Source organism: Bubalus bubalis, chromosome 15 (assembly GCF_019923935.1).
Source record: "Bubalus bubalis isolate 160015118507 breed Murrah chromosome 15, NDDB_SH_1, whole genome shotgun sequence".
Lineage (NCBI taxonomy): Eukaryota > Metazoa > Chordata > Mammalia > Artiodactyla > Bovidae > Bubalus > Bubalus bubalis.
The window spans coordinates 38850196-38865045 of NC_059171.1; the positions used below are offsets into that span (position 1 = coordinate 38850196).

The 14850-nt window shown below is 43.2% G+C and overlaps 1 protein-coding gene across 4 annotated transcripts in view; it reads left to right on the plus strand.

Annotated features, from left to right (window-relative positions):
• Positions 1-14850, plus strand: part of TPD52 (tumor protein D52) — a 124184-nt gene that overhangs the window by 77663 nt on the left and 31671 nt on the right. For all 4 annotated transcript variants that reach the window (XM_045162793.1, XM_006057048.4, XM_006057049.4 and 1 more), the window contains exon 2: positions 14412-14527. In XM_045162793.1, the coding sequence (XP_045018728.1) occupies positions 14412-14527 (116 nt within the window). The remainder of the gene's footprint in view (positions 1-14411; positions 14528-14850) is intronic.

The window sequence follows — 14850 nt, forward strand, 5'->3', positions numbered from 1 at the left end:
GACGGTTAGACAACCTCTGTGACTTGCCAGAGAAGTAAGCAGATTTTCCTCGAAGTTAATGTTTCCCTTTTTAATGAAGATTAGGTCACATTTCACTCTTCTTAAGCTTAAAAAGTAGATAATTAAAAAAAAAAAAAAAAAAGTAAAGGCTACAGCATGAACCCTAGTTATAAACATTTTAGAGAGCATGCAGCATTCCTGTCACCATTGGTCACAATCTGTGGCCACCTTTGGGGGTGTAGTTTGGTTTTCCAGAAAGGGGAAGAGGTTGACAATAACTGGGTTGAGCAGGTCTCCGGAAGTTGGGGACTGGCAGGCAGCAGCTGGATGTCGGTTGCGGGAACTGGATTGCCAGGAATCTGTCTTTTGCTGCCCTTTCCTGGCCTTGCAGTCCACCATGGACTCTGCAGAAAGTACATCCTGCCCTGTGCCTGTTCCCAGAGGATGACTCCCTTGATCCTCACTGCTCAGTCCTACGTGTAGTAAATGCTTCAAGAACAGTACACAGAAGGAAGTTAGAGCTCAAGGACAGAGAGAATCCTAAGTGACGGGGCCATGGGAGCCCGGACTGTACTGACCTGGCCTCAGGTAGACCTCGGTGATCAGCGTGCAAGGCTTGGAAATTCCCAGGATGATTCTGCTGCTTTATTGGAAGGCTCTCCCTTCTTGAATCTCTGTTTCACCTCCTTTCCTTTTCCCAGCTGTAGTAATTGCCACCCTTTCAGTGTTTTCTGTTAAAACAGAAGCAGTGGATGTGTCTCTATTTTGAACAATTACGTCTCTAATTTCTAGTTGCAATTTGTAGGAGTTTGGGCTCATGGGATTAGACACAAAATGATTTTAAACTAGAAACAAACTCATGTATCCAGTTGTGCTCACCTTTATTGGTTTGTGTGAATTTTTAAAAAGGTTTGAGGGGAGGGAGAACATTAACCAAACAGAAACCGCAGTAAGCAGTCACCTGGTAAGAACATCGTGATTCTAACATAAGCAAATCAAAGCTGGGATCTACAACAGGAATCTCCAGTCTTTGTGCTTGTGACTCCTCGGGGCACAAGAAGCCTGCAAATCTTTTTGAATATCAAGTGGGAGGCATAGATGGAATGAATACTGCCTTCTGTGTGTTGCAACCTTTGTATTTGTAGATAGGAGCTCTTAGGATGGATACATACATTATGTGCTGTGTGTGCTTAGTCACTTAGTCGTGTCCAACTCTTTGCTACCCCGTGGACTATAGCCCTCCAGGTTTCTCTGTCCATGGGGTTTCTCCAGGCAAGAATATTGGAGTGGGTTTCCATGCCCTCCATTTAAAAGCTCACGTGGCTATTGGCCACTCTGAATTTTCCCAGTCAGCAGACAAGTAGTGCACAAAAAGAACTGATGTTAAAAGGAATCATACTCAGAAAAGGCTGGGGACACTGATCTCAAAAGCATAGTCTTTGATATTTATGCAAAATGCCATCATGGGGCAAATGAAAAGGTAAAGAGATTTAATCTCTGGGCAGAATGTTCCTCAAGCAATCTGAGTGAAGGACAGGATGAGGGCCAGTGGCTGGAACAAAAAAAATTCTTTTATCAGTAATGTTAAAACTCTCTTGGTACAACCAGCCCACGTTCAGAAATGCCTTGTACTTCTTGATCCACAACCTTCATAGATATAAATGTCAATAGCTAAAGCAGGATTCTGTGAAACAGAACTTACCCTTACTATGTGTGATATACTCTGATATTTTATATTATTACTGTTTCTTTTTTTAAAGATGCTCATTTGGTACTGCTAAAAGGATTTCACAGCCTATAGTTTGAAAAACACTGATTTCAGAATCTGGAATACAAGCTCCATTAGGGATGTCGCTCTTTCATTTACTGCTTTTCCCTTAGCACTCGACAGCTGTGGCTCTACAAATATCTGTTGGTTGAATGAATGAGTGAGTGAATGGATGAAATGAAACTGGCAAAGACCAAATCACGCTGTAGATCATCTTACAGATGTGAACATGGAGGCCAAGACAGGTGTTGTGAAGTCCCCAAATCACAAAGCTTGGCCCAAGTCAGGACTCAACGTCACCCCTCAGTTCTCAAGCCAGTGGTTTTGTGTGTGTGTGCTTTGTTTGTTTTTTGATCACATGAAATCTGCACCTGCCCAGTAACGGATATCATAGAACAGGTTAATCATTCAAGGTGGAACCTTTCCTTTGATCAAGGGTCTTACTGTAGGCTAGTTTGTTGGGAATTCCCTGGCGGTCCAGCTGTTATAACTCTGTGCTCTCACTCTTGAGGCCCTGGGTTCAATCCCTGGTCATGGAACTAAAACTCCCACAAACCATGCAGTGTGGACTTAAAAAAAAAAAAAAAAGGTTAACGTGGGTAGTTGATTGATTTCTCATGTGCCGCTTGGACCTGAACTTTCCATGTTGCCCTGCGGTTGGCACAGTCATCTTGTTCCTGTTGTCCTTGGTTGAGTTTTCTTTTCCAGTCTGTGAACACTTACAAGGATAACTTTCAGTGTTATTTATGTAGATTCATTCTTCCTCTTAAGGATTTTCTCATGTGCAGAAAGATAAAGCAAGCCCTGGCTTATATATATATATTTTAAAAACTTCTGGTTATTTCTAGTGATTTCAGGAAATAGGAGCCATTTAAAACTCTGACATTTTAGTTTTATGCTGTCATATTTGAAACTCTAAGAACGCTGAAGAAAATCAAATTGAAATTCTTTAGCTCAGAGTCCTTTTCATTCTGCTTCATTCCCCTTTTTGATTTAGACTCTGAGTCATTTTCTCTTCTTTTTAGGAAAGGGGTTATCACTTCTTGAAAGCTTTTCAGGATTGTCCAGGTCTTAAATAGTAAATATGTGGGTTTACAGAAAAAAAATCCGAGCAGAACTGAAGAGCGGTAGAACCTTCTTGTTCCTGCAGAGGAAATTTAAAGACTTCCCCTCTGGGGGTCCCCAAATTCCTCCATGGCTGATCTTCTGCCACCCTTTTTATAGAGTGACCCAGTTTGGCTAGTTTTACTTGATTGGTGTCTAGGGAGCAGATGACTCGAAATAATTGGCTAAAGATTTTCTCTATCTTTTTTTTTAAAGATGAAAGAGATTCAAAAATCAGTTTAGGAATATCTGGAGGAGCACATGAAACATTTGAAAATATAATGTGTTCTTTTGCCATCTTTTCTTTCTCCTCTACTCATCTATCAGGTGAAGTTTGGGGAGAGTGACCTTTCTTTGGACAGGCGCTTGACAGCTGTGTGGGGCCCCACTTTCAGAGTTGAGTCCCAGAATGGGTGGTCTGTCTGACTCGAGAGCTGTCTTCTCCCTTTTGTGTCAGTGCTGTCTGCCCTCCCTCCTTTCTGCAGGAATTTCCTCCTTGATGACCCTGGCACTGCCTAATTCACCTCCTGAGTTCCTGGGCACCCTCCCCCCGCCTCAAAGTGGAATGACTAGTTTTGTCTGCTTTCTTATTCCTTGTTACCTTGATGACAATTATTCTCATTTTTTTCTCCAGAGGTTTTACTGTTTTTACCATGAACAAATATGAGAAAATAACAGCCTTAAGGAGTATCAGTTATATGACCCATGCTCCCTAATCTCTCTCTTCTGAAGATAATCAGAGTCAAATAGCAGGTTTCAGAGGCTCCGTTGCCTGAAGTCAGTGGGGACTTTTTGGTCTCCACCCCTCCGGGGGCATCTGACTATATCTAGAGAAGATTTCAAAATGCTTTGGGTTGTTACCACTGGGTGCAGGGTAACGGGGGTGGCTGCAGACATGGAGTGGGCACGTGCACAAGATGTCCCCTGGGACGCAGATAACACCCTCCCACCCCCACCACCAAGAACCTTCCTGCTCAAAATGTCCATCATGTAGCAGTTGGAAAGCCTCACCTTAAGTGGATCCTTTGCTTTTAGGATCTCTTAAGGAGAACCACTTTGAAGTGGGGACTTCCAAGTATTCCCTCCCCATTCTGGATTTTGTCACATCTGGAAACAGAATAAGGCATAGAAAGTTAGAGCCTCAAGTGCAGACTTCAAAAAAATTTTTTTTGAATTTATTTTTGGCTGTGCTGGGTCTTCGTTGATGTGTGTCTCTTCTCTAGTTGTGGTCAGCAGGGTCTGCTTGCTCTCTAGTTGCGATGGGCGAGCTTCCGCTGCAGTGACTTCTGTTGTTGCGGAGCGTGGGCCCTTGGGTGCGTGGGCTCCAGGAGTTGTGGCCTGTGGACTCAGTAGTTTTGGCTCCCGGGCTGTAGAGTGTGGGTTCAGTAGTTGCGGCGCATGGGCTTAGTTGCTCCTCGGCATGTGGGATCATCTCAGATCAGGGATCGAACCCGTGTCTCCTGCATCTCCTGCACTGGCAGTGGATACCTTACCACTGAGATACCAGGGAAGCCCTCAAGTGCAGACTTTTAAGGGGAAACATTTTTATGTTGTCATCTTTGTGGGTATGACCACTAAAGATATTTTGAACTATGTGGTTTTTCCTTTATTGTTTGTGTGTCTTTAGGTTAAAAAATGGGAAACTCATATTTCTTCTTGTATGTGCTTAAAGAAAATCCCAGAGACTGATGTTTCTTATTCCTACTCTTGTCTTAAAGCTGTCGTTGCCTCTTTAAGACTGTGTAAAGCGAAAGCAAAGTCGCTCAGTCGTGTCCGACTCTTCGCTACCCCATGGACTGTAGACTACGAGGTTCCTCCGTCCGTGGCATTCTCCAGGCAAGAACACTGGAGTGGGCTGCCATTTGTAAGAGAGGTGTATATACAGTTTTACTTTCCAGAGAAGCTTCTATGGCTTGATTATGCTCTTACAAATTCTCTTGGGTAGAGAGTATTAACATTCAGACTTCAGTAGCAGGTATCTTAGACTCCTCTTACTTCCGGCAACTTCTCCGCTCCTGACTGTTCTTGGGGATAGCTGATGTTATATTCCTGCTCTGTTATCATCGGCGCCCCACCTATTTGACCACGGTGTGTTTGCTGTGTACACGCCTCTGTCACATGAAGGTAGGAGCCCTGCTTCGAATGCTAACAACTTTGGATAGATTATGCATTAAACAGAGTTGTATTTCTACAGAAAGTGACATTTTGTGTTTGTTTTAAATAAGAAAACCTTTTTAGGTGAGAACAGTGAAGTGGGAATGAAATATATAAAATAATGCGAGGCAAGGTAGACTGTGATGGGAAACTGGGTTCTTATCTTTCCCTCTGACTTCACGAGGTTGTTGTTGTTCTTGCTTAGTCGCTGAGCCAAGTCCAACTCTCTGTGACCCCATGGACTGTAGCCTGCCAGGCTTCTCTGTCCATGAGATTTCCCAGGCCTGATTACTGGAGTGGGCTGCCATTTCCTGACTCCAGAGGGTGCTTTCCTGCAATTCATTTATTCAGATAGTGTTGTTGAGCATCTCCAGGCACTCTGCACCACGTTCTGTGTGGGGCTGAAGCTGCGGATCAGAGCACAGTGCTCAGGTCAAAAACTGCCCAGCCAGCTCTTTCCGAAGTACAGTAGACAATACACAGAGGGTGTTCTGCCCAGAGTGGGCCCAGGCCACCAGGGCCAGAGAATTCCTCCAGGAGCAGGAGAGGTTTCCTAATCCTTTATTGAAATGAGTGGGACTTGGAAATAAGGAGAGGGTTTCAGGAAGAGAAACTAACATACACAGAGACGTAAAAAAAGGAGAGCATGATCCTAAAAGAGATGGTGAAGGTGGTCTTAAGGACTTTGGGAAGGTCATGTACACACTGCTCTATTTAAAATGGATAACCAACAAAAACCTGTTGTATAGCACGGGGAACTCCGCTCAATGTTATGTGGCAGCCTGGATGGGAGGAGGGTTTGGGGAAGAATGGATCCATGTGTATGTATGGCTGAGTCCCTTCACTATTCACCTGAAACTGTCACAGTGTTGTTAATCGGCTGTACCCCAATACACAATGTTTTTGTTGTTTAAAAAATTAAGTTATTAACAGATGGTTAAGATGGTAAATGGTATGTTATATATTTTACCATAATAAAAAAGTTGGGAAAAATAACATGGGAAGCCATTTACTTTATCTTACCCTTTGCATTAATACATTCCTTTAAAGAAAAAAATCAGTAAAACATGATTCCCTAGAGGAACTGCAATTTGGAAGATGCAATGAGAGCCCTGAGTGTGGGAGGGGCAAGGAGGACAGGAGCAGGAGGTAGAGTCTGTGGGCTCCAGATTGTCAAGAGCAGTGAGCTTTCCTAGGGGGTGGGCAGCCATACAGGGATTGAAGGCAAGGAGTGCCCTAGTCCCAGTCACGTTTCAGACAGCGCACTCTGGTGGCAGGATAGTGATTGGAGTGGAGGAGACAGAGACCAACGTGGAGCTTTGGGGCAAGAATCTATAAGCAAAGCATGGTGACAGCCTGAGTTGGGTGGGATCAGAGGTGGGATCAGAGGTGGGGCGTGAAGTGGACTCATAGAGAGGGAGACAGAGCCACATCTCAGAGAGGTGGGAAAAAAACCTGGGGAGGGTGAGGGGGCGGGGAGGGGTCAGGGGACCAGAGACTTCAGAGTGAGGTTCAGTCTTTGCAACTTGGAGCTGTCAAATGAGATCCTGATGGAGAAACTGTCCTCAGCTGAAGGGGGAGGAGGGGGTTGGAGAGTGATAGGAGGTGAGGAAGTGAGCCCTGTGGGTCAGGCTTCGTGGAAGAGGAGAGGAAATAGCCAGGGTGACTGGTAGGACCAAGAAAGTGAGTCACAGCAGGTACTCATCCAACATTGAGCATGTGCCCACCTTTTATTTCATGACCCTTTAAAACATTCTTATAAAAACCGGGAGAGCTAGATGGTATTATTGCCTTTTTATTTTTTAAACAGGTAATGGGTTTGGGGTTCACTTTCCCGGAACTCAGTTCTTTAGGGCTACCATGACAAAGTACCCCAGACTGAGTGGCTTAAAATGACAGAAATGTATTACCTCTATGGTTTTGGAGGCTGGAAGTCCAAAATCAAGGTGTCGGCGGGGCCATGCTCCCTCTGACACCTGCAGGGAAATCTTTCCTTGCCTTTTTCTAGCTTCCTGCTGGTAACCCCTGTCTTTTTTTTTTTTTTTTTTTTTTTTTACAATTTATTTATTTTGGCTGTGCTGCGTCTCGTTGTTGCTCGGGCTTTTCCTTAATAGCAGTGAGTGGGTGGCTACTCTCTCGTTGTGGTGTGCGAGCCTCTCATTGCGGTGGCTTCTGTCCTTGTGGAGCACAGGCTCTGGAGCACGCGGGCTTCAGTAGTTGTGGCAGGTGGGCTCAGTAGTTGGGACTCCCAGGCTCTAGAGCACAGGCTCCATAGTTGTGGTGCATGGGCTTAGTTGCTTGGTGGCATGTGGGATCTTACTGGACCAGAGATCTATGTAGATCCTGGACCTACGCCTCCTGCATTGGCAGGTAGATTCTTTATCACTGAGCCACCAGGGAAGCCCCCTGGCTTGCTTTGGCTGGCGCTACATCCCTCCAGTCTCTGCCCTGCAGCATCACACCAGGTCTCTGTGTGCTCTGGATCTTTACACAGTGTTCTCTCCGGGTCACTGATCCAAGCTTCCTTTTACTCATAGGGACACCAGTCATTGGGTTAGAACCCATTCCACCCTCCAGTCCGGTATGATATCATCTTGATTACATCTGCAAAGACCCTGTTGCCAAATAAAAACACATAGTTTATGGGTCCTGGGAGTTGGAAGTAGAATGTATCTTTTTTGGGGGGAGATGCAAGTCAACCCACAACATGATCTGATTTTAAAAATCTCTGCCCTGTCTTTCCTATGTTTACACAATGAAGTGTGTGAATTTAAATGATCCAAAATTATCTTCAGATTTAAAATTGTGTGAAGATGATTGTGAAAGTTTTAAGTGATAATCATAGAAAGCCTTGAAGGGGAACAGTTGACTTTAACTGGAAAAAAAACAGTCAAAGATGAAGAACTGGAGGGAAGAGAGAACTGCTTAGGTGAGGGGTTCCACTCTGGGGTGGCCTGGGCTGCACCCACCACACTGAGCAGAGAGGTACCCACCAAGCTCTCAGTCCTGGCTTAGCTTTAATGGTAGGTTCTAAATTTCTATTTAAAAAACTAGTTTCTTCCCTGGTTGAAATTTTGGGAAATAAGTGGCAAATGGATGGCTATAGGGAGGGGACGAGAGAAAAGAGAAACTTAGTTTGAACAAATCTTTAACGAATAAGTCAGTTCAAATGAAGTATTTACAGACATTCGCTTTGTTCTGGGTGCTATGAGTCCTCAGGTGTAAAGATAAGGGTGTGATATTAGGACCTTGTTTTCTAGGTTTGCACGTCTAGAGGCAGGTGATAAACAGTGATACCACAAGGACCACTTAGCCAGTTGGTTGTACAATGATCTCCAGTAAGAAGATGTAAAATGTAGAAGAAAGCGTTGTGTCTTGGGACTTAAAGGAGCACTCCTTCTGGTTCGTCTCCATTGCTCTCTTGGCCGTGGATCTCCCAACAGTTCGCCTGTGCGTGGAATCCAGGCCCTTCTCCCCAGATGAAAATTCTTTAGGGTGATCCCATGTGTGCAACTGAAGACAGGTTGTCAATCTGTTTGCACAACTAGAAGAATTATTAAGCAGGTGGCTGAAATGGTAATAACCTGACAGAACAAATTGTCACTAATTTGCAGTCACTTGGGCTCAATATTGGCATCTGTGACTTTCAAGCCAGGCATCCCCTTGTGTTCTCACAGCCTCAATGAAGTGAAAAGCCCTCTGCTTCCAGTTTTCCTCTGACCTGCTCTTTGTCTTCCCAGCTCTTTGGAGTTTCTCTAACAAAAATATACACGAAGGAGCAAGAATTTAGAGTCAGAAAGACCCATGTTTGAATTTCTGCAACTCTGGGCACATTACTGAACCTCAGAGGGGCTCAGTTTCCTAATGGGAATAAATACTACAAATACTACTTGTCTCATTGGGTGATGGTTGTAAGAGTGTGTGTGTGTTTTAGATAACGTGTACATGTTTAAATCCCTCGTCACAGGGGCTAGTGTATTAGACCTCAATAAATATGTCGTATTTTCTCTCCTGCTTATTCCGTCTTTTAAAAATAGATCTCTGTCAGACTCTGAGGAGAAACATTAGCATTAATGATCAAATATGGATTTTTTGAATTATTCAGTTTTTAGTAATCTTTAGAGCGTTTCCATTTCCCAACTTCTGTGTTATGAATGAGAATTTCCCAAATGCCAGATTCTACCTCTGCAATATATACTCTCACCCCCCTTTTTTAAACTTTTTATTTTATGCTGGAGTACAGTTAACAATGTTGCGTTAGTTTCAGATGTACAGCAAACTGATTCAGTTACATATATTCTTTTATAAATTCTTTTCCCATTTACATTGTTATGTAATACTGAGCAGAGTTCCCTGTTCTATAAAGTACTTCCTGATTGTTATCCAGTTATATACTCTTACTTAACATGTACAAAATAGGATAGATAATACCTAGAAACTCATTTAGGGCAAAATTTGGATTCCCAGGCTTGGGGAAAATATGGTCAGAAATGATGCAAAGACTGCTTTTGATCTATTCTACATTTTTATTTATTACTGGTTCTAGGTATCTTCCAAGTCTGACCTTCAGCCCCCTACTTTTGTCTTTATTTGTGTTTTGTACAATCAATGATTTAAATCATATGCTTTCAATTAAAATGTTCAGGTTCACAGTCTTGTCCACCATGTATTCAGGTATGTTACCATGGGGAAGTTACTTAACCTCTGTAAACTTTAGTTTCCTCATCTGTAAATGGTGATGGCAATCCTTGTCTCACAAGTGTTACACGTAAATGATACAATGTATTAGGACCACTTAGCTCAAATTTCGGAGAAAGGCAATAGCAACCCACTCCAGTGCTCTTGCCTGGAAAATCCCATGGACAGAGGAGCCTGGTAGGCTGCAGTCCGTGGGGTCACTAAGAGTTGGACATGACTGAGCGACTTCACTTTCACTTTTCCCTTTCATGCATTGGAGAAAGAAATGGCAACCCACTCCAGTGTTCTTGCCTGGAGAATCCCAGGGACAGGGGAGCCTGGTGGGCTGCCGTCTGTGGAGTCGCACAGAGTCGGACACGACTGAAGCAACTTAGTAGCAGCAGCAGCAGCTCAAATTTGAATGTAAATAAAATGCACTTTGTGGCAGTGGCTAATAATTTACTAAGTCATGATTGTTAGGTTTTTTCAGATGATTTCGGTATCTGTCTTTCTGTTCTTCCTTCATGTCCTTAATTTCCAGTTTTTTTCCCTAGTTGATGATCATAAAACAAACCTCATCTTTAAATTCCAATATTGATAATTTGCTGCCACCTACAGGCTAATATGAAAAAAACAGACATGTAATTACTAGCTTTCTTAGACTGTGAACATAAAATCTCAAGGTCATTTTGGTAGTCCCAAAGCTAACTGTGGACAATCCCAGAACCCCATTTCCTGAGACACATATTTTCCCTGGTAGCTCAACTAAATTCTTGATTAGTATTAATAGAATCATCTTAGATTAGTTTTGGAATTGGACAGTTATTCATAAAGCATTATTAGATATCATCATCATCATCATCATCATCATCAGATATTGCATCTTCCCCCATAAGCAGATTTACAAAATAGTGTTTATTAAAAACACAAAAGAATCTTTGTTATTTAAGGTAAGTTTAGTGCCTGAGTTTAGTTGGGCTTTGTTGCATCCTAGTGAACTTGAGACATCTGAGCAAAACATTAAAAATAAAATTAAGGATGTTTATACTGAACTCTCGGATAAGGCAATGGCACCCCACTCCAGTACTCTTGCCTGGAAAATCCCATGGATGGAGGAGCCTGGTAGGCTGCAGTCCATGGGGTCATGAAGAGTTGGACACAACTGAGCGACTTCACTTTCACTTTTCACTTTTATGCGTTGGAGAAGAAATGGCAACCCACTCCAGTGTTCTTGCCTGGAGAATCCCAGGGACAGGGGAGCCTGGTGGGCTGCCGTCTACGGGGTCGCACAGAGTCGGACACGACTGAAGTAACTTAGCAGCAGCAGCATACTGAACTCTGTTGTGGTGCTTACTCCCTTGCCTTGTACGATTGTTGCCTGTATGCTTCTCTTCCATTCTCCTGCTTAAGCTTCTTTTTCTAATAACCTGGTACATGGGATCCATTTGCAAGCATACATGGTCTGTCCTCAGTGGTTTCTTTTTCTCTTTTTGGCTGCACCATGAGTCTTGTGAGATCCTAGTTCCCTGATCAGAGGTTGAAACCAGGCACAGAGGCCTAACCTCTGGACCACCAGGGTTTCTGTGGTTTCTGACTGTACATAGTACAGCATCTTGGCACAGTCTGATTTGGCTCAAGCTTCCAGTGCCAGATATCAGGGGATGGGTCCAGTAAGGTTTATGTGCTAACTACGGGGTTGAATTTTGCCTTGAAAATAACAGGGAACCACTAAAGGAACCACTTTAAGCCGGAGAGTGACGTGATAAGATTTTGATCATGACTTGGGCAATCCGTTTGCAGATATGTTGGAGGGACCTGCAGAAGCAATTATTCACTGAGCCTTTCCATCCACTGATTGTACCTGTCACATCGTTTCTGCATGAAAGGACTTAATCATATCCTATTCACCACTCCAGTTTTTGAACTGTTTTATTTGTATTACTTTTATGCCTTTAACAATTCTGTAAACATCTTTCAGATGGGCACTGTTATGCTATTGATTGTTGTCATTTTAATTATCCACTGCTATTGTGCAGTGAATATACAATAGACCAGGAGCAAGTGTCTTTGTACCTTTTACTCAGTGGATGTATGGACATACGAATGCTTCTGGGCTTGCCATGGTGCTTGCTGCTTGTTGAACAGCAGGCTTGTTCTCTCTCCTTCATCTCTGCCCGCCTGCTAAGTCTGTCATCTGCTGCCTGGCATCTTGCTTTGGGCGGATGCCACATTGCCACTGTGGTTGAGCTAGCCCTTCCCAGAAGTGGACGTGGGGGCTGGTATGATTACTGTAACACTTACTGGTGGAAAGAGGCGAAGAACAGGAAGAGAAGGAGACCTTTCCCTGGTTCCCTCTGAGAAAAAGCCTTTGCCATGGGACTTCCCTCCTGGTCCAGTGGTTAAGACTTCGCCTTCCAATGCAAGAGGTGCAGGTTCAATCCCTGGTCGGGGAGCTGGGATCTCACATGCCTCATGGCTAGAGGACCAAAGCATAAAACAGAAGCAATATTGTAACAAAATCAATAAAGACTTAGCTATTGTCAGAGGAGACTGAAAATCCCAAACCATGGAAATGGATGGCAAAACAGTGACTATGGAAAGGTGATAGAGGCCTTGTTTCAGGTGTAAAATTTAAGGGGGCATCGAAAAGCTCTGCAGTCCAGATAAGTATTATGTTAATGCATTATTTTAAGAAATTTAAAATTGAAGAAATTCATGATGAACAAGGGCTTCCCCTGTGGCTCAGTGAGAAAGAATCTGCCTGCAGTGCAGGAGATGAGGGTTTGATTCCTGGGTCCAAAAGATCTGGAGGAGGGCATAGCAACGCACTACAGTATTCTTGCCTGGAGCATCTCATGGACAGAGGAGCCTGGCGGGCCACAGTCCATGGGGTCACAAAGAGTCAGATGTGACTAAGCATCCATGCATGATGAACAAAATACTAACATTTTAAATAAAGACAAGATCTGAAACAGTGTTATGATAAGCCACTCTTGGAACCTGAGGAAAAAGGAAAAATCAGCCATACTGAGCCTATCTGTTTAAGAATTTGATATTTTGTTCATCATGGATTCTTTGAATTAACTTTTATTTTTTTTTTAAATGTTGCATTAAAATATTAAAATTATTTATATTGAATTAACTGCCCTCATAAATTCTGCACCTAAGGTTCAGGGGCCTCACTGAACTTGCTCTTAGCCTTGTACTTGGTTGGTTGGGCAGAAGAAGGGGGAGTTGCTGAGAGTCAGGTGCCGCCCTGGCTGCCCCTTGGAAATACAGAATTCTTCCTGGTGGATGGGTAGACACTGGCTGTTATTTCAGGGCAGTGGGTGTGGCAGGATTGGTCTTAAATGATGTAGAAAGCTTTTATATGGGTGTTGGTCATTTCTCTGAATATATTGTGTTTGCCAAAAAGTTCATTTGGATTGTTCTATAAGATGTTACAGAAAAACTCAGAAGAACTTTTTGGCCAACCCTAGATAAATTAGGAGCTTCCCTGGTGGCTCAGTGGTAAAGAATCTGCCTGCCAGTGCAAGAGACTCGGGTTCAAGCCCTGGATTGGGAAGATCCCCTGGAGTAGAAAATGGCAGCCCACTCCAGTATTCTTGCCTGGAAAATGCTCTGGACAGAGGAGCCCGGCAGGCTGCAGTCCCTGGGATTGCAAAGAGTTGGATATGATTTGGTGACTTAGCACGTGTGCATATAAATTAGGATTTTATTCTAAAGGGTTATCTGGATGAGGCATATTTTTTTAATTTTATATTTTAAACTTTTTATTTTGTATTGGGGTGCAGCTGATTAACAGTGTTGTGATAGTTTCAGGTGAACAGGGAAGGGACTCAGTCATACATATATATACACATTCTCCCCCAAACTGCCCTCTCATCCAGGCTGCCACATAACACTGAGTAGAGTTCCATGTGCTATACAGTAGGCCCTTGTTGTTTATCCATTGTAAATAAAGCAGTGTGTACATGTCCATCCCAAACTCCCAAATTATCCTTTTCCCTTTTCCTTCCCTCTGGCAACCGTAAGCTTGTTCATGAAATTTGAGTGGATGAGTGCGTGCATGCTAAGTCATTTCAGTCATATCCGATTTTTTTGACCCTATGGACTGTAGTCTGCCAGACTCCTCTGTCCGTGGAATTCTCTTGCCTGGAGTGAATGAGACATATTTTTAAAAAGTTACAAGAAGATGTCTCCCATTTCCACTAGGGAAAGAAATGGAATACACTTTCTTTAGGCTGTTCTTCACTGAGGCTATAAGAGTTGAATCTGACTAGTAGAGGAAGCTAAAGACATTTACAGTCTCCTTCTGTGAATATTAGTCATGCTGATTTACTAGTTAAGCATTTAAAGTCTTGGCAAGATCTCATTCTTGGCCTCTTAACTCTTCTGCTTTGTAGTAAGTATATTGTGACTGGAGAAATGAACAGAAGCTGAGAGAATGCTGTATTTTCTAAATTCCTATTTTGAAAGAGTGTAATTTGGTGGGTTTTAGTAGTTAGCTCATAAGTTTGTTTTGTTTTGTTTTGTTTTGTTTCTTGTCCTTTCCTAGGAGAGCCAGGCCTTTTGAAAGCAGGAAGATGAGATATGGCTCTTACCTCATTGGCTTTCTTCTGGCTGGGGCTGTGAAGGAGTCCAAAGGAGAATTTTACTTAGCTTTCATACTTTACAAACTTTTTTTTTTTTTTTTGTCTTCAACAAGGTCTGCTGAGAACAGACCCAGTACCTGAGGAAGGAGAAGATGTTGCTGCCACGATTGGTGCCACCGAAACTCTGTCAGAGGAGGAGCGAGAGGAGCTGAGAAGAGAGCTTGCAAAGGTAAAGGAGCCATCCTTCTGGAGCTTCGTTTTGCACTTAAAATATGTCATTATTTGTTTTTCTAAAGTACCTGGTGATACTGTATAGTCAGTTTCAGGGGAGAGAAAGCAATGTGTGTTTACTCACCCTAGAGAGCTGGAGTGAGGAGGAGGAAATGGGAACATGTGAGACCAGTTGGTTTTTAATACGAGGAAGGGTATTTATGGGTAAAGTGGGTCTGAGAAGTAGAGTGTGAAATCAGAAATGGATGAGGGCCACTAGTGAGTGTCTTCTAAGTGACCTCACTAGCCCTGATGCACTTGGCTTTCAGTTGCTTTGGTGAC